Source organism: Cylas formicarius, unplaced genomic scaffold (genome assembly GCF_029955315.1).
Source record: "Cylas formicarius isolate icCylForm1 unplaced genomic scaffold, icCylForm1.1 PGA_scaffold_10__41_contigs__length_53128322, whole genome shotgun sequence".
In the NCBI taxonomy this organism is placed as follows: domain Eukaryota; kingdom Metazoa; phylum Arthropoda; class Insecta; order Coleoptera; family Brentidae; genus Cylas; species Cylas formicarius.
This window is the reverse complement of record NW_026844214.1, coordinates 30,217,761-30,243,752: the sequence shown is the minus strand read 5'-3', so window position 1 is coordinate 30,243,752 and position 25,992 is coordinate 30,217,761. Positions and strand designations below refer to the sequence as shown.

General features: G+C 34.5%; 1 protein-coding gene and 1 long non-coding RNA gene across 5 annotated transcripts in view; both read right to left on the bottom strand.

Annotated features, from left to right (window-relative positions):
• The window catches only part of LOC132707562 (uncharacterized), a 44,954-nt gene extending 21,799 nt beyond the window's left edge, over positions 1–23,155 (bottom strand). For 3 of the 4 annotated variants that reach the window (XR_009619747.1, XR_009619750.1, XR_009619749.1), the window contains exons 1-5: positions 22,513–23,155; positions 22,287–22,442; positions 12,740–12,935; positions 9,379–9,497; positions 9,080–9,326 (exon numbers count right to left, since the gene is read on the bottom strand). This is a non-coding gene — a long non-coding RNA (uncharacterized LOC132707562). The remainder of the gene's footprint in view (positions 1–9,079; positions 9,327–9,378; positions 9,498–12,739; positions 12,936–22,286; positions 22,443–22,512) is intronic. The other variant, XR_009619748.1, reaches the window with a different exon arrangement.
• A 274-nt stretch (positions 23,156–23,429) lies between these two features.
• Positions 23,430–25,157, bottom strand: LOC132703015 (dnaJ homolog subfamily C member 21-like). The gene is made up of 2 exons (XM_060672023.1): positions 24,488–25,157; positions 23,430–24,433 (listed from the first exon to the last, which is right to left on the bottom strand). The coding sequence occupies exons 1-2, from the start codon at positions 25,005–25,007 to the stop codon at positions 23,451–23,453; spliced, it is 1,503 nt and encodes a 500-aa protein (XP_060528006.1). The 5' UTR covers positions 25,008–25,157; the 3' UTR covers positions 23,430–23,450.
• Between the last annotated feature and the right edge of the window lie 835 nt (positions 25,158–25,992).

Sequence of the window (25,992 nt, the reverse complement as noted above, 5' to 3'; positions counted from 1 at the left end):
TACCAGCTCAAACTATCATTTTTTGATCCAAACAGTTGTTGTTGTCAATATGTTTCAAATACTAGTCGAAATTGGCATCCTATAGAAACGAAAACCTTTATAAACCCTTAGATATCGGTGTAAAACCCCATTCTGAGTCAAATAGTTGCCAATTTCGAAAAGATCCCTGTCAGAATTTGCTTTTTCGCCACCTAGTGCACCCAAATCTACCTTAGAAAAGCAAATATCTACTTAAAACCGGGACAAATAAATGGTTTTCGCTCTTGATTTAGAGTAGATTATAGTCAACACCTGCATTCTCATAACTTACCAGATTCAAATCTACATTAAAACTGCAGATAACTACTTAAAGACCCACTTTCTTGGATTAATAGTAGGTTTTTCTTCCATTTTTCAAGCAGATTCCAGTCAAAATCGGCTCCTCCGGCGCATATCCTACCTAAAACAGCATCAAAATTGCAAATATCAGCTTAAACTATCATTTTTTGATACAAACAGTTCCATATTCACGTCAATATCTTTCAAATGCTAGTCAGAAATTGGCGTCTTTAAGCATTATAGTAGAGAAAACCTTTATAAACCATTAGATATCGGTGTAAAACCCCATTTCTGAGTGAAATAGTTGCCGATATTGGATAAGATCCAGATAGAAAAGATGAGAAATCCAAATATGTACTGAAAACCCTTCCTTTTGTTTCGCTCTTGATTTATAGCAGATTATATCCAAAACAGGCATTTGCATAACTTACCGGGAAGAAATCGACATTAAAACTGAAGATGACTACTTGGATTGATGGTAGATTTTTCTTCCTCATTTCAAACAGATCCTGGTCAAAATCGGGTTTTTCGAGTCTTATTGTACCGAAATCTACCTTAGGAAAGCAATTATTTACTTAAAACCTTCTTTTCTGCATTTTCATAAATTATCGCACTGAAATCCACTTTAAAACTGCAGATAACTACTTGAAAACCCACATTCTTGGATTAATAGTAGGAATCTGCTTTTTCGCCTCTTATTGTAAGATTTAAATTTCTCAGTTTGTAATAAGCGAGATATAAATCATAAATTACTGACCATCGATTTTAACTGGTATTTCAGATCAAAATGGGATTTCGAGGTAATATCCCAAAAGCTTGCAAAATTTTGCCTAAAGTGGTGTCTGATAATAAGAAATCTGAAACCGAAACTACTTTTGGGAAATATCGACATTTTCTGATGATTTATGATTTTATTTATTCTGTTTTTCCAAATATCTCCCGCACCCTGTATAGTAAACGAAAGCTTTAAATACGAAAATTGTAGCTCTCGGCACAGTTTATAATACATTTCAAACCAAATTTTCCTGTCTTTTATAGTTTCTCATTTGCTTGTAATATTTTACCCATGAAAACGGCAATTTTCAGGGTATTTTAGTTTTTGACCATAACCGATTCCCCCTGTACATAATCGAGAAAATTATAGAATTAGAGATTAGAGCCCTGAACCTCCCACAATTCCTGGTAGATGAAGTTTTCCAATATAGCAAATGGTTTTCGAGAGAATAATATTCGTAATAGTAAGTGACGTCATCGCATCACAGTCACAGTCTTTTAGATTTCTGCAAAACTCTGTAGATAATCGAAAAATGTCCTAAAATAAAATATTTAGTCACAGATCTGCAGCGTTTTCCTGTTCAAGAATTTTTCCGATCGAGTTTATCGTTTTGGAGAAAATGATATTTTTGTGGAAGCCAAAATAAACCAAAAAATTTTTCTAAATTTTTAAAAAAATACTTTGCGATGTTTGATTGCTCCCACTCCTAAGGTTTGAGAGCGGGTATGCACTTCTACCGGCCTGCCAAATGTGAAGTCGATAGCTTCAAATTTAGGATACCTACCACATTTTTTAATATAGAACAAAATATACCGAACACCGTGTAAAATTTGTGAAAACATTGAATACAAAAATTTTAGCTGTGTATATGCTCTGCATCACTTTGTATTGTATGTAATTTACTTTAAAAGAAGAACCCACTTTTTAGTTTTTCCAAAATTGCCGACGCACCCTGCATATATTCAAAAAAACTGATTTTTTGATACGAATCTCGCGCTTCTTTTGATGCAAACGTTTTTTCGATTCTGTTTACAGTTTTCGAGAAATGATTAAGTCTTTTAGATTTTTGCCTATAATTTGAAAACCCTGTATATAATCGAAAAAATGCCCGAAATAATTAATAAACCAACCAAATAAATTAATGGAGGGCGCTGGGGAGAACTTTATGGTATCGGTCGATAGACCTCATTGACCTCCATCTTCGATAAAAATTTCAATCTTCTCGTAGAAACGTAAATGTTTTAAAAAATTAAAAATCTAAAATTTTTGAAGAAAAACATAAACATGAAAATAATAAATCGAAAATATTAACCGAAAATGTAGGGCTGAGGTGGACATTATATTGTCTACGGATAGGCCTCATTGATCATGTTCATTTATATTTTTTTAATATCTTCCCGACCCCCTATCTTCGTGCCAAATTTCAGCCGGATGGGTTAATATCGACCGCGATCCAAAATCTTGATATTTCCAACTAATTTACATTTTTGATTTTTTAAGATTCTTTTGATGAGTGGAACGCTGAGCGAACCCTTTGTTAAAAAATTAGAAATCTATGGACTGCTTATTAATTTATTTGCCAAATGCCAAAAACAATCAAACCATCCCGTCAATTTATGGGTAAAACCGCAATTTTCACCACAATTCGTTTAAAGACACCGGAGTTTGTCTAAACACTGAACTCTCACTACATTGTCCTTGCCTGGGTGAAGTTCTGTAATTCGACCCAACCTCCATTGTTTTGGTGCCAATTTTTCTTCCGAAAGAAGAACTAGATCGCCGATTTTGAATTCTCTTCCGTCCTTGGACCTCCATTTTGATCTGGGTTAGAGAGAAGTTAGATATTCTATCGACCAACGTCGCCAGAAATGCTGAAGCAGTTGCTGCAGTCTCTCATATAAAATTAGTCGATTCTGAGGAACATCTGTCAAATCTTGTTGTGGAATGGCAGTCAATATGTCGCTTATAAGGAAGTGACTGGGTGTCAAAGGGGAATAATCGTTTGGGCCATTAAGGATGGCCTCTATTTGGCGCAGTACCGTACAAACATGTTCAAATGTCAAATGAGCATTTCCCAGAATACGTGTTAGATGGAATTTCGCTGACTTAATTGCAGCCTCGAACAATCCGCCAAAATGTGAATGGGGTGGTATAAAATGCCATTGAATGGCATTATCCGACAAAAATAATTGAAATTCAACAGATTTAGTAACAACTTGTAAGTTTTTATAAATATTTTTCAACTCCTGATCGGTTCCTACAAAATTTGTACCATTATCCGTGTAAATATTTTTAGGTAACCCTCGACGCGAGACAAATCTCTTGAATGCGTTTAAAAAACTATGAGTTGTCAAGTCTCCTACCAATTCAATATGAATTGCATGTATGATGAAGCAAATAAAGATGCAAATATATGCCTTTACTAATTTTCCAGTTCGTAATTTTCCGTCCTTTATAAAAAGTGGTCCAGTTAAATCACACCCCACGTTTAAAAACGGCCGAACAGCTGTCAAACGCGAAGATGGTAAATTTTCCATCATGGGAATCTTAAAAGACGGCCTTGCCTTAAAACAAATAACACATTTGTGTATGACGCGTTTGGTAGCATTTTTGCCATGTATCGGTCAAAATTTCAACTTAACTGCAGCTAGTGTTGCTTGCGTCCCGGAATGAAAATTACGTTTATGTTCAAAGTTGATAATTAAATCGGTTAAAATGTGTTTTGGTGGTAATAATATCGGGTGTTTTTTGCCCGGAGTAATCTCTGAAGATTACGCTAACCTCCCCCTACCCTTAATAAATCATCGCTATCTAAAAAGGGGATAATGAATGTAATTTACTAGTTTTGGGAATCGGACGTTTCTCCCTTAAGTTTTTAATTTAAATATTGAAATTGAGCTTGAGCTACCTTTAATAAAAGTATTAACGAATTATTGAGTTCGAATTGGGATAAAGCTCCTTTATATGATACTCTTAAATTTTTATATTTCAAGTTAGAAATAAATCGTAAAACATATGCAATCATTCTAATAAGTTTTGAAAAATTTGAAGTGAGTGAAAATATTCAATCATCGAAATTTTGGAAAGCAATTAGTGACACAATTGTTGGCTTCCGAATTTCAGGAATTTCTAGTAGGGTCCAGTCCACCAAATGTGAGATTCGAATAATTACTGTGGACTTGCATCTCGAGATAAAATATATGCGGGGTTTTTCTTGGAACTGACGTGCCGCCACTGACATTTCTATGACAGTTCGTGAATTTCTGTTATACGATTTGCTACGAATGCAAGAAAGGCGTCGGCGGTCTGGATTAACTGTTACAATATAGACACACGCCCCGTACGCCACGATTGAAGCGTCGCAAAAACCGTGTATTTCTATTTGGTTGTAATTTTGTGTCGTAACTTGACGAACAATTTCAATATTATTTACGAAAGGCAATTGATCGTAAAAAGTTTTCCACGGAGTATGCACGTCAACAGGAACAGATTCGTCCCAATCAAGTTTACATTCCCAGAGTTTTTGAATTATTAATTTTGCCTTAACAATAATTGGACCTAAAAATCCTAAGGGATCGAATATTTTTGACACAGTTGATAAAATTTGACGTTTTGTTATCACTTCAAAGGAGTCTAAATTTATATTAAATTTTAAATTGTCAAATTGGTGATTCCAAAATAATCCTAAAGTTTTAGAAATTTCGTCATCAGATATTAAATATTGATCGGAAGTTCCGAAGTCAGAGTTCGCGATAACTTCCGTATGATTCGAATAGAATTTACGCAATGGAAATCCCGCTGTTTTCAAAATATCTGTTATTTGTTTACGTAATATTATGGCGTCTTCAATTGTGCCCCGACCTGTTATTAAATCGTCCACGTAAAAATCTCGTAAAATCGGATTGCTTGCATCGGGGAATTTTTCCATATTTTCAAAAGCGACCTGTTGTAGAGAACGAATAGCCAAAAATCCAGCCGGTTTTGCGCCATATGTAACGGTAAGCAATGCGTAATGTTTCAGTGGTTTATTGGGACTGTCTCGCCAAAGTATACGCTGAAGATTTTTATCGTCTTCCCAAATTTTTACTTGACGATACATTTTTTCTATATCCCCAGTGAGGACTACGTTGTGTTTCCGAAATTTAAGTGATGTATTAAATAAAAATTTAGAATTTGGTCAATAGCTTCTTTGTCGATCTCCGCCATCTGTCTCAATTTTTCATATTGTGTCGTAAATTCTGTATATTCGCGTTTGTGTTTTTCACTTTTCTGCAATCGCCTTTCCAATCCGTAAAATCGTTTAATTGCTTGATTTTGGGAATTGCCTAAATTAATATAAATATCTTTTAGAGGCAATCTAACCTGTGCGTCGCGACTATAATTCTGGAGGAAATGTTCCTCGCATAGACTTTCTTCGTGAGAATATAAATTTTTTACATCCCCACAATGTTCAAGTTCCCAAAATTTTTCAATTGGTTTGTTTCTAATATGGAAATATCAAAATTGAATAACGGCAAATTTTCAGTTATTTTATCCACAAGTAAAAATGTTTCATTGCGCTTGTATTTTTCATGAATCGACAAAAATGTAGTTTCAACTTTGCTTATAGAATTGTTGATTCCGGCAACCGGGATCTCAATTCGGAACGTCTTCAATCTTAATTTTTTAGCGAACGAATTAGTCATAAATGAGGTCTGGGAGGCGCTGTCTAAAAGCACGCGCGCAGGGATTGCGTTACCATATTTATCCGATACATTAACTACCGCGGTGGACAAGATTACTTGGGTAGAGTTTTTGTCTGATTAACAATGTAAATTAATTTTTGCGTGATTTTGATTATTGTCGGTTTTCAGATTGTGGAATATGTCGTTCCAATAAACACCGGATTCGTTACTAAGTGTTCTCTAATGTTTAAATATTAAAATATAATGGTGGAAAACGGAAAATAACACGTAATTCTTAAAAACAACTTCAAAAGTGATACACTAACATTATCAAACGTTCAAAAGTCAATCTAGCGTCGCGTTCTCGATTTTTGTTTGTTTATTCGCATAGCACTCCGTCACTAAGTTACTGTTTTTTAACATCCTCCCAGGCCGCGAAATTATCGATTTCCGACGGATATAAACACTGCACTGGACGTTTCAGCTTATCACCGGTACTTGTCTTTATTTCGCACGCTCTTACTTTTCCATCGCGTCCTTGAAATGTCTGAGTAACTCCCACGAGCTTCCAGGTCAAACGCGGTCTGTCCTGGTCTTGTAAAAGTACAACATCTCCTTCTTTGATTTAGTTAGACTTTCTTGCACCGTGAATAGTCCACCCTACTTTAGTTTTTATAGCTCCAAGATCCAATAATTTTCGCTACCGATAAGCAACGATATTCCTGCTGCTTCTAAAGGCATTGTCTGAATATCCACTAACTGATTTTGTTTTGCAAAATCTTCGATAACTGGATCGGTAAGAGAATGGGGGTTAATCGAATCGAAGCATATTTCGGGAGCTTCAACTGCATGTATTGTAATTAACTTATCTGAATACTGACTCTTTACAACAACTTCAACTTTATTGCACAGTTTGGCAACACCGCGTTGCGAACTTCCGAAGACACAAATTGAAATCTTGTGCTTTCCGATAATTGGTAGGTTGAGTTGCCGTGAAACATATTGTTTTATATAAGTTAATTGGCATCCTGCATCAAAAACCGCCCGTAATAATACTTCTTTTTTATCTTCATTCGATTTTACAAAGACACACGCAGTTTGTAGATACACATTTTCGAGACGTCCTGCAGAAAATACAGTTACAGCTGCTTGTTCTTTAGAGCTGTCGTTACGTTCATTTTGACTTTCATTTTTTGTTTTTGGTTTGTATGAAGGGTCGCATAAGGCAGTAACATGTCGCCCTTTACACTTTTTGCACGTTATGTCTTTTGTTTTGCAAAATTTTGACCTATGCTTTTGCCCAGTACAACGAAAACATCTGTTACTGTCCTGCAAAAGTTTCTTTTTATCCGTCAAACTAATATAAGTACTTAAACAATAAAATTTAATAAATCTGCGATCTGTTTTTTATAGTTCACTGAGCCCAACTCTGCGTTAACCGACACACATTTGAAGATTCAGTTTCGTTAGAAAAACTCTGTATTTTAATTTTATTAAACTGAACTCGCAAATTGTACGGTAAAACTTTAAAAATCATGGATTTGAACATTAAACCATACTGATCAGCTGATATGCCCAATGATTCCACCGAGCACGTTATTGAAGAAGCCGTGTTGTACAAGCAACGTAATCCACTAACATCTTTGTCGTATTTTACCGACGCAATACCGCATAATTTTTGCACGTAACAGTCAATAATTCTTTCCGCTTGTCCGTACTCCGATTTTAATAAATCGATTGCATCATTATATGAGTTTTCACTAGATGTTAGGCCCGAAATCGTTAGAGCCGCCTTACTCGCTAAAAGCGACTTCAAATAAGTAAATTTGCAGTTCATACTTAGCTCAGAATTATTATGTATAGCTTGACTGTATTGCTCCCAGAAAGCTGGCCATGCTTCCAGGTCGTCGTTAAATTTTAATAAATCAAGTTTGGGTAATCTTACCGATTTCTGATTGGTTTGGGATTGTACGTTACCAATACTCATTTCTGGAATCGGAGAGATATCCTGAGGGTCTCGCATGTATCCAATTCCCACGTTCTGCAGCTGCTTTCCGTTCGATCTGCGTTAATGTCATATTCTGTCACTTTGTCACATTCCATTTCGATGAAATTGTCCTCTAACATCGGCACGATTTTCGCGTTCAGTTCGTTCAAAGTCACTCTTAGAAGTTTAATTTTTTCACACAAAACTGAGAGTTCGTCCGGTGAAGATTCTGCTGAATTTACGGCCTCATCTCCGGCCTTGCACAACTTCGTTAATTGCCCGCGATAATTTTTACGTAAAGACACGTCGTTTTTTGATTCCATTTTCCAAATATTATTTCGTTCCAAGTTAATTCCAATACTCAAACACTTCCCGGGTTTCGGCACCAAAATGTGGAATATGTCGTTCAAATAAACACCGGATTCGTTACTAAGTGTTCTCTAATGTTTAAATGTTAAAATATAATGGTTGGGTCGTCGCGACACTGAGGTTAATTTAAAGCGGACTGTAATTTTTTTTTAAGCAGAGCCCGCAAGACGTGGTCGTGAGGGTAGAGACGGCATCGTGTTCCTCGAATTCCGCGTCATCGGCAAGCAACATAATTACGGAATTATGAGACTTGCCGAATTCACCGTACATTTCGTCACACTCATCGGCACGAACCAAAAATTGAACTTTTTTTGAAGGATCGGTCTCGACCTTTACCCCGACCTCGTAGGTTTCCTTTAACCGATTAAGAGCAGCAGTGCATTTCATTACGAGCCTTTTCAATTTTTCGGTCATTTCGAATTAAATTGTAAAAGAACTAGACACCAAAAAATAAACGGCTACGTAAGTAGTACTAATCGACAGGAAATGTAACAAAAAAATGGCAAATACCGACTCTGTTATTATTTGTTAAAGAAACCAAAGCGGAGTAACCAACGTTTTTTATTTGATAATTTTTTGAAAAGTTATTAACACTACGGTCGTAATGCGATATCGTAGGCCTTGGTCAAACCGTGCGCCCAAACACTTGTTTTTATAATCTATATATGGATCTACCAACAAAAAAACTTTCGATATGCCGGAGGATTTAACCTATTGATGCATTTATGTACCTACCCGCAAATAAATGTTTTGAACGAAATACGCCAAGCGAACACTATGACTTTTATATGATGCAGAAAATGAGCATGTAAAATATTGAAAATATAGAAAGCGCGAAACATCCGGCATCCCGGTCGAAGGATCAAAATGGGTCGTCGCGACCCTGAGGTTAATTTAAAGCGGACTGTATTTTTTTTTTAAGCAGAGCCCGCAAGACGTGGTCGTGGCGGTAGAGACGGCACTAACCTCTTGTCGCTGCTGTCTCGCTGGACTGGGGCCCCAATAGCAGCTCCTCTCCGATCTTGAGGATCACGGTCTCGGTACGGCGGAGGTGGTTCACAGGCACACGCAATGCGGAGGGAGTCAATAGTTTTTTTCTTTTGGGGGTTCAACACTATCGGCGTGCTATCGATGCCAAGTTCGAACGCGAAAACGTTAAGCACGTTCTTCCTCGCACGTGCGCGCGCTCTCCCTCTCTTTTTCTAATTTTTCACTAAAAATATGCAGTAAGGAATGATGTTTTCTACCGCAGTGTTTGCAATTACCGGATTTACATTGTTGCTGTGAATGATTTGGCCGTAAACAGTTCAAACACAACCTGTTTTTTCTTACCTCCGCGCAAAGTTCGTCTCTCGGCATTTTATTGATTTGTTCGCAGTTATAACTGAAATGATTTTGTTTACAAAAAGCGCAAGATGTTTTTGACGTTACAACGTAAGATAGTGACTTTCCAATTTTTAAATTTGATTTTCTTAGAATTTTGTCGCCAATTGTTTCCAAAAATTGACATCGTTTTGTTAAAAAATCAGTTAATTGCAAAATTATAGGACATTTCGAGTTCCCATTCACCTTTGGTGGCGGTATCAACTTTTGAAGATAAAATTTGTACTAATAAAGTGTTCCAAGAATCAGTCGGTTGCCTCATTAACGCACGTATGTGTTTATTGAAATTGTCAATGAGCATTCTTAATTGCGAGTGAGATTCTTCTTTAATTGCATTTAGATTGAAAATGGCATTAACGTGTGTGTGAATAATCAATTTTTTGTTTTCATAGCGATCTTTTAACATTTCCCATGCAGTGGCATAATTATCGCCAGTAAGAGCGTAAGTAAATAAATTTTTGGGTGTTAAGTTGATCATTGGGATGTACAAGAGACTTAAAAATGTCGGAAAATGCTAGCCATTGACTATATGTTCCGTGAAATTCGACAAGATTAACTTAATTACTTAATTGAACTCGAAATATCCGCAACGCCCTGAAAAGAACTCTGGACATCGTCTTGCGATTGACGATTGCCGGCCGCGCTGCTGTCGACGGCAAGTGTTTGATGTTTCGCGATAATCGATCGTGCGTCTGATATAGCTTTGAAATATTTATTATCACATTCTGTGCGTACGTCTTCTTGGGGTGTCATTTCACCCGTTAGAAGTTCTATTTGGAATTGCATGTATTCAAAACTTTGTAAAATATTCTCTGTTTTTTCAAGTCCTAAAGTTAGTTCTGAGATATCTACTACGAGTGAATGTCCACAAAACCTTGTAAAAAGTTACAGAATTTTGTTAAGGTAGATTTGAGACCAGTGAGTTTTAATTCGAGTTCTCGAATTTTATATATATATATATATATATATATATATATATATATATATATATATATATATATATATATATATATATATATATATATATATATATATATATATATATATATATATATATATATATATATATATATATATATATATAATATTTAATTTATGTAAAAAGTAGTCGAAGTGTGGGGTCAAGTAGATATTTCCTAAAGTTTAAAAAATTCGACGCCTGCAAAGAGCTGGGCGTCGCGACGGGTCGAAAAATTATTCGATTGCAGAGACTTTGGAAATACGCGCATACAAAAGTACATATTATTTAAAAACTTTTTTGTTATTTACTCAAACTTATTTACTTTACCCGTTTCTAAGTTATACCGATTTAAAGTAAACATTTTTTGATTAATAAAAAATGTGATTAACGCTTATTTTTACAAGTATGCCATGAATGTTAGTTATTATGGCAACCATTGTTGTCGCAGTTGTTTTAAGTGCAATTACAAACAATAGATTTCAACTATTTTAGTATGATTTTATTTATTATTTTTTATCGATTTAGTTCTGATAACATGATAAATAAATGAAAAAACAGTAAAATACCTACAAGTTAATAACCAAAATTATTATTGCAATTAACCACATAATAAGACATTTCAAAAATTTTGTTCAAAATTATGTCCATCTGCTCGAACACTATCAAAAACTTTTAACAGGTGAGCTTGGGTCACTTGTAGGAGAGTCCTTCTTGTGATAGCGGCACACGCTGCACTAATTTTGGTAATGAGATCAGCCATATCTTCGATAGGTTCTTCATAGATAACGTTTTTTAGGTAGCTCCAAAGAAAATAATCTGGTGGTGTAATGTCCGGGGACCTCGCCGGCCACCTTACCGGTCCATTAGTACCAAACCATCTATTGGGATATTCTCGGTTCAAATGCCTCGTTACTATTTGGGCATTATGTGCAGGCGCTCCATTCTGCTGTAGCCACATATTCATTCTAGTGTCAAGAGGCACTTCTTCTAATAGTTCCGGAAGTGTAGTTTGAAGAAATTTTAAATAGCGATCTGCATTTAAAGATCCTTCGTAAAAGTAAGGTCCAATAAGGAATCCATTTAATATGCCGCACCAAACATTGATACTAAAAATTCGTTGGTTACCTCTTTCTGTAATCCAACGAGGATGGTTTTCGGACCAAAAACGACAGTTGTGTCTATTAACGATTCCATTATTTTGAAATCGACTTTCGTCGCCCCATAAAATTTTCGAGAGAAAATTTGCATCTTGGCTATACAAATCGGACAATGACGCTAAGAAATACATTCTTCTAGCATAATCGCCTGGTTCTAGTTTATGAACTAGTTTACTTTTGTACGGGTAAAAAGAGTTTCTATGTAGAATTCTCCACGAAGAACTTATGGTAACACCGGTATTTTCTTTTATCTCTGATAGGGATATCTTGGGGTTATTATCAACCTGCTGAATTGTTTTGTAGCCGTCCTGTTCCTATCTCTTTTAGGTTTTATGAAGCTGCCATATTCTCTTAAGTTTTTACATAAACTTGAAAAGGTTTTTGCATCGGGGACTCTTCTATGCGGATAACGCCGTGCGTAAACTCTTTTTGCTTCTCTACAATTGCATCTGCATTCTCCAAACACCAGTAACATGTCTACTTTTTCCTCATTGCTAAATTGCACCATTTTCACATAATTCTTAGTTTTTTTTTTAAAACCGACCAAATTTGGATATTTCTTGTGACAATTTTTTGATACAGCAATAACAACTTACGTTTGTAATTGCACTTAAAACAACTGCGATAACAATGGTTGCCATAGTAACTACATTCATGGCATACTTGTAAAAATAAGCGTTAATCACATTTTTTATTAATCAAGAAATGTTTACTTTAAATCGGTATAACTTAGAAACGGGTAAAGTAAATAAGTTTGAGTAAATAACAAAAAAGTTTTTAAATAATATGTACTTTTGTATACGCGTATTTCCAAAGTCTCTGCAATCGAATAATTTTTTGACGCGTCGCGACGCCCAGTTCTTTGCAGGCGTCGAATTTTTTAAACTTTAGGAAATATCTACTTGACCCCACACTTTGACTACTTTTTACATAAATTAAATATTTCTTTTCGATTTGGACTTATTGGCGTGCGGAGTTTTAAATGAAAAACCCTGTATATATATATATATATATATATATATATATATATATATATATATATATATATATATATATATATATATGAATAAATGGATAAAATAAAGGATGCGATTTACGTTTTCTCTCGTTGTGTGTGTGAGCTACCTTGAGATTGCGTGTTCCTTAATTCCTTTGAGAGAACGTAGGTCCCGTAAGCTTGCTTGAATCTTCTTGTGTGTATGGATGCCGTGTCAACTTAAGTTTTTAGCCTTGTGTGTGTAGACTTGGATACTTGAATGAATCTGCGTAATATCCGTTTCGAAGGACCAATGTTTTGATGAGTGCAACGCTGAGCGAATCCCTTTTTAAAAAATTAGAAATCTATGGACTGTCTATTAATTTATTTGCCAAATGAACAACATAATTTCACTGGCACCTTAGCGCCTATTACAACAACCTGCCTATACGAAGATATAAACAAGTCTGGTCAACCCTTTTTCGGAACACGGGCACACTGTCCTTTTATAAGCCGCGCACTGTTGCCACTGTTGCAAAATAACAAAATACGTATTTACAGAAAGAAACCCGTACAAAGATATCTACGTTGCTCCGAGAAGGTAGAAATTTTTATGGAAGATGGAGGTCGATGAGGTCTTGCCGCCGATACCATGAAGCATTTATTGAAAAATTGCAGCGTCCCACATGAACCGTTCCCGACGGCAAACGGTACAACTTGGATAAGACTTTTTAGTTCTGGCAGGTAGAGAAAGGACCAAAGTATATAACGCATAAACTTATAAAATTAATCACCGTTTTTCGTTCCGATTTTTCAGCCCAAAATGGGATTTTCGGATTTCTCAAATGTGGATAAAATTCTGCATAGGGGGGTTCCCAAGACGAGAAATTAGAATTTGTAATTATTTTTTGTAAATGTCTATAAACTATCTACATTTTTTTGAAAAATTGAAATTTTTGTGACCAATATTTTGTCTCCCGGAGTAGCTAAGAAACTTAGAATTAAACAACCCCCCATTTTTTTAATATCTTCCCGAAGCTTTATCAGCAGATACTATAAAATCCACTCAAACCATCTCCATTTACTCGTAATTAATTATTTTATAAAAAAAATTTGCCTCCTACAGAAACCGTTTCGCGCTCCGAGTTCAACGAGTGAACGGATGATATCCCGGAATATAGTGTCATCACATTTTTCCATCCGTGAATCAATACATGAGAATATATATATATATATATATATATATATATATATATATATATATATATATATATATATATATGATGACACTATATTCCGGGATATCATCCGTTCGCTCGTTGAACTCCGGCTGGAATCCTGCATCCGACTGGAATCCTGCAGACGTTTCGCCAAAATCTCACTTGGCATCTTCAATGCCCGCGCTCCGAAAACACTTCGAACACGGAGCGCGAGCATTGAAGATGCCAAGTGAGATTTTGGCGAAACGTCTGCAGGATTCCAGTCGGATGCAGGATTGGCAGGATTCCAGTCGGATGCGGGATTGGCAGGATTCCAGTCGGATGCAGGATTCCAGCCGGAGTTCAACGAGCGAACGGATGATATCCCGGAATATAGTGTCATCACATTTTACCATCCGTGAATCAATACGTGAGAATATATATATATATATATATATATATATATATATATATATATATATATATATATATATATATATATATATATATATATATATATATATATATATATATATATATATATATATATATATATATATATATATATATATATATATATATATATATATATATATATATATATTGTTTTTTTTTAAACGAAAAAGAAAAATTTAATGTTTACGTCCTGATACTTGACATCTCTTCTCTGCTATTATCTTTCCTATTTCTGGACAAATTGTGACCCAAGGTGAGCATCATGGATACGGTTTCTAATAGGAGACTTATTACCTTTCATGACTGAAAATAACTGCTCGCACCGATAAGTACTACCAAACATGGAAATAATTTCATATGCGAATTTTCGAGTATTTTCAAATATGGCTGGTAAATATTTGTAATTCAGGCACGCCCACTTGAATGAATTTTTCTTTCAAATTTGAGTCGCATTGAATATCGATCACCTCCATTTGCATATGGCTTGGTATTGAGTCTATACTTATTGAGAAAATCGAAGAAAACAATAAAAATTTGTCTTCGAGGGACCTAAAATCGTTAAACCTCATTTCAAATTCAGCTATTAAATTTGCAATTTTTTCTGCGTATTTTTGATATGACCAAGTATCATCTAAACTCGTTTTGTTCATGCTGCACGTCGGGAAGTGTGTCAAATCTTCATTTTTGAGTTGTTTTTCCCAAAGAACTAATTTACATTTGAATGCTTTAATTATGTCAAACATTTTCGTAATAATACGATCTTTCCCTTGTAACGATAAATTTAAATCGGTTAAGTGTTTGGTTATATCCACTAGGAAAGATAAATCTTGTATCCATATTGGATCGGAAAGTAAACTTACGTCTTGATTTTTCATTTTTAAAAATTGACATATTTCTTCTTTCAAATCCCAGAACTGTTTGAGAATCTTGGAGCAAGATAACCAACGTACCTCGGTATAGTAGGACAAACCCGAATATTCACTATCCAAGTCGCTTAAGAAAGCAGTGAATTGACGCTGATTTAAGCCTCGAGATCTTATCAAATTTATAACTTTTTTTATATATGACAAAACATTCTCCATGTTTATTACCTTCGTGCATAGAACTTCTTGATGTATAATACAATGCGTATGATGAATGTTTGAACCGTGAATTTCACTAATTTTTTTTCTTAGTAATGCGACGAAGCCCTTGTTTTTCCCGGTCATTGATGGAGCGCCATCTGTAGCGACAGAATTTAATTTTGCCAAAGGTAGCTCATATTTCTGCAGAAGTTTAAAAACACAAGTAAATATATCTTGTCCTGTGGTAGTACCAGGCATCGGTATTAATTCCAGTAATTCCTCAAAAATGTTAAAATTCTTGTCACAAGAACGAAGAAACACTGCTAATTGTGCTTTGCCACTATAGTCCGTGTTGTCGTCACAGGCAATGGAGAAATTTTCGAAATTAGATGCTTTTGCTTTAATCTGATCACTTAAATTGGCGGCTAAATCAGTAATTTTTTCCGCAACTGCATTTCGAGACAATGAAATTGATTGAAAAGCCTTCACATTTCCAGGACAAATAATTTCTCCAGCTTTTATTAGGCATTCCTTGATGAAATCACCGTCAGTAAAAGGCTTCGACTGTTTAGCCATCAACTCGGAAACGACGTAACTTGCATGTACCGCCGCTTCACTTTCTTGCAATACTTTACTAAACATCAACTGTTGCTTTTTCAGTCCTAATTTGAGTTCTTTCAACTTTTCTTCTCTCATTAATCCTTCATAATTGTTATATTTTGACTGGTGTTGTTTGTAATGACGTTTAATATTATATAACTTTGGTACATTAATAGTATTTTTACATATCATTATTTTATCTTTTATTTCACAGCAAAAGTATTCTAATTCCCATTTTACTTGGAATATCCTATGTTCGTCAATGATTTTTCGTTTAATTTTACTACCACTTGGTTTTAATACAGACATACTGAATACAATGGGCTGGAATAAATACGCTGTTGTTAAGAAAAAATAATACATTTTAATAAAATGTATAAAAAAACATTTTAATAAAATATTAATGTTAACATTAACTTACCAGAGAAACGGAATAACTGTATAAATAAATGAGAATACTATGAATTAAGTTATAATTAATATTAAAACAAAATTATTCCTATTACCTGCAGTAATTCATGTATATCGTACAAAACAATGTTCAGAGAACTGAAACCATGTGTTTGGTTACATTCGGCTATCGTTGGACGCTACTCACACGTATTTATTATTATTTGCGGATATATTGGGCGGGCCGCAAGAATGTTCGTAGTTTTTTCAATTATAGACAAAAATCTAAAAGACTGTGAAAATTGTTCTTTTTGCAATCAAATTATTAGCCGTAAACCAAAATTTGTCAAAAATAGAGCCAATTGGTTTAAACAGTGTTATAGTCCACATCGAGAACTACAATTTTTGTATTTACGGTTTTCTTGTATCACACACACTGCTCGAGATATTTGAAAAAATCCATGTGAAAATCGCACTCAATTTAGACGCGATGAAGTCACTTACTATTACGAAGTACGGTGTGCATCATTGTTCCAATTAAATATTATTCTCTCGAAAATCATTTGCTGTATTGGAAAACTTCATCTACCAGGAAATGTGGGAGATCCAGGGCTTTAATCTCTAATTCTGTAATTTTCGGTAATAATCGGTTATGGTCAAAAAACTAAAAGACCCTGAAAATTGCCGTTTTCATGGGTAAAATATTATAAGCAAATGAGAAACTGTAAAAGACAGGAAAATTTGGTTTAAAAGCATTAATTCGTAATAATTGGATTTTGAAGGTGGTTTGTATGATTCTTGAGGAATTCTGAAAACAAAACAATTATTTAATATTGTGTCCTATGTTTCGATCCAATCAAGTGCTACAATCGCAATATTGAGCCCGATCCGACCACGGCCCGATGTTTTGCCACTTTTGTTTCAATTTTTCGGCTTCGCTATAAAACACGATAATTGTCCGAAATTTGAATCTATCGACTTGAAATTTTCCACGAGGGTAGAGACCGGCCCCTAACAGAACCTATTGAAATTGAGAGGGATGGGTGATTGGGAAGTATTTTTAAAAATTCAAAAACGTTTTTTAAAAAACCAAAAAATGACTATATCTCGAAAACCGTTTATAGGATCGAAACAATTCACGAACGAGAAGATGCAGAATGTGGATACCCATAAACCTTCATTCTGTAACACTACACTGTTACCCGGTCTACTGCTTTTTCTACATGACAGTGTAGGCCGTAGGCTAAAATCCTTGTATTTAAGGTTTTCGCGTATTGTACAGGGTGTTTGAGATATGTCGAGTTTTATTGAAAAATGCAACTATTGACTTCAAATTTGGCAGGGTGGTAAAAGTCCAACCCCTCACCCAAATCCTTGAAGCTAGGCACAATCGGAAATCGGCAAATATTTTTTAAAAATTATAGAAAAAAATTTTGTCATTTTGGGCTGCATAAAAAAATTCATTTCGCGAAAACGCTTTACCCGATCGACAAAATTCTTGAACCAAAAGACGCAAAAGATCCAGGACTATAACCTTTATTTTGGGCATTTTTTCGATTATATACAGGGTTTTTTAATTATAGCCAAAAATCTGAAAGACTCTGAAAATTGTCAATTTCCAAAGTACATTCTTAGCCGTAAATCAAAATTCGTGAGAAATATGGCCAATTGGTTTAAACAGTTTTATAGGCCGCATCGAGAGCTACAAATTTTGTATATACGGTTTTCACACACGCTGCTCGAGATATTTGAAAAAATCCATGTGAAAATCGTACTCAATTTAAACGCGATGACGTCACTGGCCATTACGACGTACGGTGCGCTGCATTGTTTTAGATAAATATCTTCATCATCTACCACGGAACGTGGGAGATTCAGAGTTTTAATCTCTAATTCCGTAATTTTTCCGATTATGTACATAGTGTCTCGGTTATGGGCAAAATATCGAAAGTACCGTGTAAATTGCCTTTATCGTGTATAAAATATTAGCTGTAAATAAAAAACTGTAAAAGATGGGAAAATTTGGTTTAAAACGTATTATGAACTGTATCGAGATCTACAATTTTCGGATTTAGAGCTTTCGTTTACTATACAGAGTGCGCGAGATATTTGGAAAAACCTAATCAATAAAATCATAAATCGTCATAAAATGTCAACATTTTCAAAAAGTAGTTGCCGATTCGGATTTCTGATCGTCAGAAACCCCTTTAGCCAAAATTTTGCAAACTTTTGGAACATTACCTCGAAATCACATTTTGATCTGAAATACCAGTTCACAAATCGAAGGTCCGTAATTTATGATTTATATCTCGTTTATTTTAAACTGTGAGAAATTGAAATTTATATGTTATATACCTACGTCCTTCCTCTATCCAACAATACCAAAAAGTTTCACACAAATTGTAACGTTTGCCGTCGGGAACGGTTTTTGTAAGAAGGTGCAAATTTTTAAAAAAATGTTTAATTACAATTAAATCGACCGGGCTGGGGTTGTCTTTATGGTATCTGCGGGAATACCTCATTGACCTCCAGGTTTCATAAAAATTTCAACCTGCTCGGAACAACGTAGGTATTTTAAAAAATTAAAAACTTAAATTTTTGGGAAAAATCACGTCCAAGTGTTCATGAAAATTTTGGATCGAGGTCGATATTATTCGGGGTGGTATTCAAAAAAAATAGTCAGTTGTATTATAAGTTCCTTAGTCCTTCCGGAAGACAAAATATTGACAAAAAAGGGATTTTTTTTATAAAATATTTTATATTTCCGTTATTTATAGTTTTAAGAATTTGAAATTTATACGTTATATACTCTAGTATTTTCTCTATTTAATGATACCAAAAGATCTTACTCAAGTTGTATGGTTTAATCGGAAACGGTTTTTGTAGGAGACTGCAATTTTTTTAAAAATTGTATTAATTATTTTTTATAATTAAATGGTGGGAGCTGGGAAGGACTTTATAATTTCATTGACCTCCATCTTCAAAAAAAAATTCAATCTTTTCAAAGCAACGTAGGTATTTTAAAAAAATGAAAATGAAAATTTTTGAGGAGTGTCATGATATCCATGAACGTAATAAATTGAGAATATTAACTAATGATAGGGGGGGCTGGAGGCAGACTTTATGGTATTTACGAATAGACATCATTGACCTCTAACTTCGGTAAAAAATTTCAATCTTCTCCGAGAAACGTAGTATATATTTTAAAAAATTAAAAATCTAAAATTTTTGAAGAAAAACATGATAAATATGAAAATAATAAATTGAAAATATTAACCGAAAAGGGGGGGTTGGGGGCGACATTATAGTATCCCCGGATGGACCTCATTGTTGTGTATCTTCCATAAAAACTTCAACTTTCTCGGATCAATATAGATTGAGAAATAACTTTCAAATCTCATTTTAAATGGAAAAATCGGCTTAAAAATCAATGATCAATTTTGAATGTTTTAAATCTTATTTATTTATAATTTTGAGAATTTAAAATTTATATGTTATACACATTGGTCCTTCCTCTATCCGACGATACTAAAAAGTCTCATCCAAGTTGTATTGTTTGCCATTGGGAACGCTTTTTGTCGGATGCTGCAAATTTTTAAAAAATGCTTAATTACAATTAAATGGAGGGGGCTGGAGGGGACTTTATAGTATGTGCGGATAGACCTTATTGGAGCAACGCACGTATTTGAAAAAACCACTAGAAATGTAAATATTCTGAGAATAAGGTTTCTAATACAGGAGTAGGCTTTGAGATTTATTTGTATCCTTTATTTTGATTGGTTCAGAGATTATACGTGCAATTTTCTTAAGCTTTAATCCTATTGGTCTATGCGTTTACCTATAAATAGTAAGCTCTGCATGTCGTCGATAACTCATTACATTATTTTCGTTGGAATAACGTCGCTAATGACAATGGTATCGAAACATAAAATATTTTAAAAAATTTAAGGAAATTCCGGGGGTTGTGAGATGCGCTGAAAACGATGCAATGATTTAAAATTGTGTCCGACGTTTCGTTTTAGCAGGAAGCCATCTTCAGAGTACTAATACGTAATAATTGTAATTTGAAAGTGATTCCGGAGTTTTTTGGATGCGCTGAAGACGATGCAATGATTTAAAATTGCGGCCGACGTTTCGTTTTAGCAGGAAGCCATCTTCAGAGCATTAATTCGTAGTAATTCAAATTTGAAGGTGATTCCGGGGGTTTTGAGGTGCACTAAAAATGATGCAATAATTTAAAATTGTGTCCGAGGTTTCGTTTTAGCAGAAAGCCATCTTCAGAACATTCATTCGAATTTCAGGGTGTTTCCGGGTTTTGAGGTGCGCTGAAGATGATGCAATAATTTAAAATTGTGTCCGACGTTTCGTTTTAGCAGGAAGCCATCTTAAGGGCATTAATTCGTAATAATTATCATTTGAAGGTGGTTCCGGGGGTTTTGAGGTGCGCTGAAGACTTGGCAATGATTTAAAATTGTATCCGACATTTCGTTTCACCACGAAGCCATCATCAAAGCATTAATACGTAATATTTGGATTTTGAAGGTGAAACAAAGCAATTATTTAATATTGTGTCCTACGTGTCGATCCAATCAAGTGCTACAATTTTTGTATTTATCCATCAATAAAGGAGTCAGATTATTTGAAATAATATCAATGGAAACCACAATTACTCATAAAAAGTTTTATTTTTTAAAAAAGTTTGCCGTGATGTTGAAACTCGGCTAGACATGAACGATCCTTTATACAGGGTGCAAACATAATAAAATTACATTTTGCGAAAGTTCCATCGTGGTCCGCAGGAGCACGATAGAAAAACAATGCTTTCTCCTAGGACAAGAAGCCACTTAGCGGCTTCTCTGAAATACAAAGCCGTAGACTGCGTAGCGCATAGCACGGAGCAGTCGCCCCGCGCAGCGACGAGATTGCGAAAGCAATCTTGTTTTCATGGTGATAGTAGCAAAAGCAAAAAAAACTAGGAAAATTTTTAAGTTGACAATAGTATATTATACAACAAGTGCGGTAAACGGCATTTGACTTACGAGTTTATTTGACACCAGCGGAGCGGGTGTTTAATAAATGAGTGACTTAAAAAGTTTACTGAAAGTGTTGCATACTATACTTTTTCTATAACCGTTAATTTTTGGGTACATTTTCGCCAAACCAAACCGAATACAGTCACTGGCATGACCTGTGCGGTAAAATCCCGGAAATGTCTAAAGTGGCTCGGATCAGTGGGAAACAAAACTGAGGTGGTAAAGTGACGCTTGCCGCTCGGTGTGTAATTAGGTATTTTACAGACGGGAGTAGAAAAAAAATATTGCATGAAAATAGGACTACTTTACTGTCAAACTGAAAAGTCATATATGTTCTAGTTTTTTTTTGCGCTCGATAGTATGAAATACGTAAGTGTATACCTACATATATCGTGGAGATTAATATATAGTATATATATTAGTGTATACCTACATATATCGTGGAGATTAGTATCTAAGATCACTTTCATTTGAGTACTACCAGCGTCAAATAAAACCTTTACTTAAAAGGCGGATGTAGGTATTTTTGAAATCTGTTTTTTAAACATATGATACCAGTCTCGTTCTTTTTATTTTTTTTAAATAAAACCTGGGTTTTTCAAAACTAAAATATTTTGGGATGCAGATAAGAAGGCACACACATCACAAACATCAAAACAATGTTAGAATTAAATAGCTGGCTGAAAAAAGCTACTTTCATCAAAGAATGACACAAAACCTGTCAAATATTAGTTATTCTTGAGAGTTTAGTTCATGATATAGTATCTTACTCTATTTTTAAAATACTTTAGGTTAGGTTGTTCGATATTTTTGCTATATTATATACCTACAATTTTTTCATATCTACAATAGAACAAAAAATAGTATGAATCGGCAGTCCTTCACTTTTACCATAAAAAGCAAAATTAAACATTAAATATTAATTGGAAAAAACTTGTGCATTTCAAATATCACCTGCTATTCCAGTGATGACTTCACCAACCATACCCAATAGGTTAATTCCATCACACGCGAGTACCAAATACTGGGATAGAATTTTTATAGTCGTACAACCAATTGGACTACTGGACCATACCTTTCTAGCATTTCTAATAGGCTGTTGGAAATAACCTAGTAATTAAGTAAGGTACACTGGTATATCTATATAAGATCCTATATCCTCACAGTCGGATATACTAACCATATCTGAACTAGTATAACTGGATATCCTTAGTATGTCCTAACAAACGTCCTACGGACATAGGCATCTGATATTAGTAACATCGTATATCCTTGCGACGTCTTAAGGATGCCCCTTAGCTGAAACAGTATATCTCTAGGATAGACGCCATGTCCTGTCAGATATCCCGAGGATGTTTTACGGACGTCTTTGTGCTATTTGGGTTACCACATGTTCACATCACCGTCCGACCCAAAAATCATCGGTAACCAAAACTATTTCAGCCCGAGTCACTGACCTCTGCTCTTCTCTCTAATAATTTGCACAATAAAGATGTCCTGACAGATATCACGCGTTCGATCACAAAATACACTTCACCAGAACCTTCCAATAGCAACGAAGCCGAAAGCGATCCTACACTTGCAAACTGTGGTCCTTCCTTACATTCAAAACATCACTCAAAGCCAGATTTTCTAACCAAAAATCTTTCATCTTCGATTCGGCAAATTCCATTTGCGATGCCAGTTTAGAGCATTCCATGCATATGCGGCAAAGAATACATTGGAAAGACAGGACAAAAAATATCAACTAGGCTCACAGAACATGAAAGAGCCTTAAGACTAAAACAAATATACTCATTAGCAGTTGCCGAACACAATCACGAAACCGGACATAAAATTTTATTCGACAGATCGATGAAGTTCCGGGTGGGGCACCCTGTATTTAGTAGTGACTTTTTACTTTAAAGGCAAGTTGGTTATAGCCCTATAATTATGATGCAAATCACACTATATAAAAGTAATTTCATATTTGTCAAATTTTGGTTCAATTAAATTTAATATTTCCCTAAGAAATTACTTATATTGAAAACATAAGGGATAATATCAATATGCAGGTTATCGGAACTTTTTAATTAAAAAAAAAAGGCAAAACACAGACAGTAGTTGTATATTTCAGTGCTATTTGTGACATTTTGCATTTTTCAGGGGTACACATACTTCATGTCCCATGTTCCTCAAATGCTCAAACAACTTGTTTTTAGAAGTAAAATTTGAGTTGCAGGTTAAACAACAATGATGTAAATCGATATCTGTTAACTCAAATATGGCAGCTTTCTTTGACCCCTTTTTACCTTTATTTTTATTATATTGCCTTTGCACATCTTCTCTTGACATATTTTTATTAATATTATTTGTGCAGGATTTATTCTTTTCTATTTTATTTTCATCATCAACTTCGCCATTGTATGACAATGTTGCTAAAATGGGCATTTTTTTATTACTATGTCTATTAACATCTGCAACACTTGCTTTAGGCTCCTCCGGACTATTTTTTTTCTGTTTGTGTTTCCTTTGTTTTATCTTTCCGTGATCATTTAATTCTGAAAAAACTGAATTAGCATCATCAAGTTGTGTAGTTTGAATGTTGTCATCAAAATTATCTGAATAGTTTAAGCTTTCCTCACACATGATTTGTTTCAATATTTTCATATTCTGTTTATGTTTTTTACTAAATTCGTGATTTTCAAAAGCTTTAATGTTTTTAAATATTTTATTACATCCTATACAGTACAAATTGTTTATTTGGTCGTCAGCGTCTCCATCCGAACTTGTAACTAAAGTACCAAATTCTCTATCTAAATGTTTTTCTATCTCTTCTAACTCCGATTTAACATTTTCAAATTTGGTCCAATCTGCCTGATTTTCATCCTCACATAATTTTTTCCATTCCAATCTTTTTTGTCTATTTAATACTTGCTGCCTCTTTTTGTTTTTCAATGATTTGGCTTCCACTTCCTTTTTATTAGCTTGGACTCTTTTGTCTCTTTTTTTAACAAAGGCAACCAAATTACGTATTTCTTCATTTCTCTCTTGTCTTGCCTTTTGACGAACTTTTTGATTTTCTTTGTCAAAAATTTTAGATACTTTTCGGTTACCTTTAGCTAAAATAATGTCATCAAATTATTTTTGGTATTGAATAAATTAATTAGTATTACCTTGCTCAATGTCACAAGGGTCTAACCAAGAATAAGTTTTCTTAGTTGAGTAACCCAACCAAAAAATGTAGAAAGGATTTACAACACTAGTGTAATCACTTGTTGAATTTCCAAAAGTGGGAACTTCAATAAATTCATCCTTATTCATGAATTTGATATCTTCATTAGCAATTAGTTCAAAAACTTTTCGATATACAGTATAAAAACCATTTTCATCATCTCCATAACCTCGGAAACAGGATGTTGTAAAGAACTGATACACATCCAGACTATTTTCCAGATATTGGGAACTAGTTCTCCTCAAAATTTCTTCCTTATGTTTATCATACCATACACGCTCCTGTTTATCGCTTAACACTTCATATGCTTGCTGAACACATTGAAATTGTTCTTTTGCATACTCTGCGTTGTCCAGATTTTTGTCAGGGTGCCATTTCAGTGCCAATTTCCTGTAAGCCGTTTTAATTTCTGCAGCATCTGCATTCAGCGACACAGCCAATATTTCATAATGACACTTCATAATTAACTACATCAGATTGAGAAGCTATTATAGTTGAGTTTATTTTAACCAAATATAGTCAATCGTTTACGTGGACAACAAAATCAGCCAACTTCGAAAAAATAAACTGTATTATAACTTAGGCTGCATGGCTTATATGGAATACTCAGGTTAGTTATAGTTATACCATACCTTACTTACCACAGAACCTTCTCTTCTTCCTTTACGTTTCACCAAGCGATAGGCACGAATGTAATGAGACCTTCGGCGGAAAAAAGTGTTATTTCCATATAACTTTCATATTTGTGTTGTATAATTGTTATTGTTATTAGTAAAAATATAGGTGGTGTGGTATCATTGGCGATTCACCTTTATGGATTCATCCGAGTGTTCAACATTCAAGAAACATCTTAGTTTGAAATTTAAAAACAATTCAATCAATCTAAAAATTTTATTATTTCTTTCTCTTAATTTCAGGAGTGCTCTTTATTTTTTTTGTTGTTGCTTAATTTTTGTTTGTTGTTTAATGTCGTTTAAAGTTATCGGTGTGTGCAGTAGACTCCATTAAAATTATTTGTTTGGAATAATAATAATTGTTGAATATCTCTAACAGCGTTCGGGTTCGATTGGGAAGGGTGGTTTGTGGGAACACCTTGAACATTCGACTGTTTGTGGTGTTCCTAAAGGGAAAACCACAAATGTTATATGGTGCATTTGTCCAAATCACCGGGAAAACCACAAATGTTATAATGTGCATTGTGCATATCACCCCAGGCACCGGCGACGAACACCTGAAAGCGGCCGAACCATTTATCCAAATTAAGGGAGAGGTTAAAATACAAGTGTAAACACGGCTCAGATAGCAAATTAATTTATAAAATGCGATTCAAATATTTTACTTTGGTTAATTAAATACATAGGTGGTTTCCACTTACAAACAAAATAAAATTAACAGTTTACAAAATAAAGTAGGGGTTATTGGACATGATATAAAGAACACCAATTT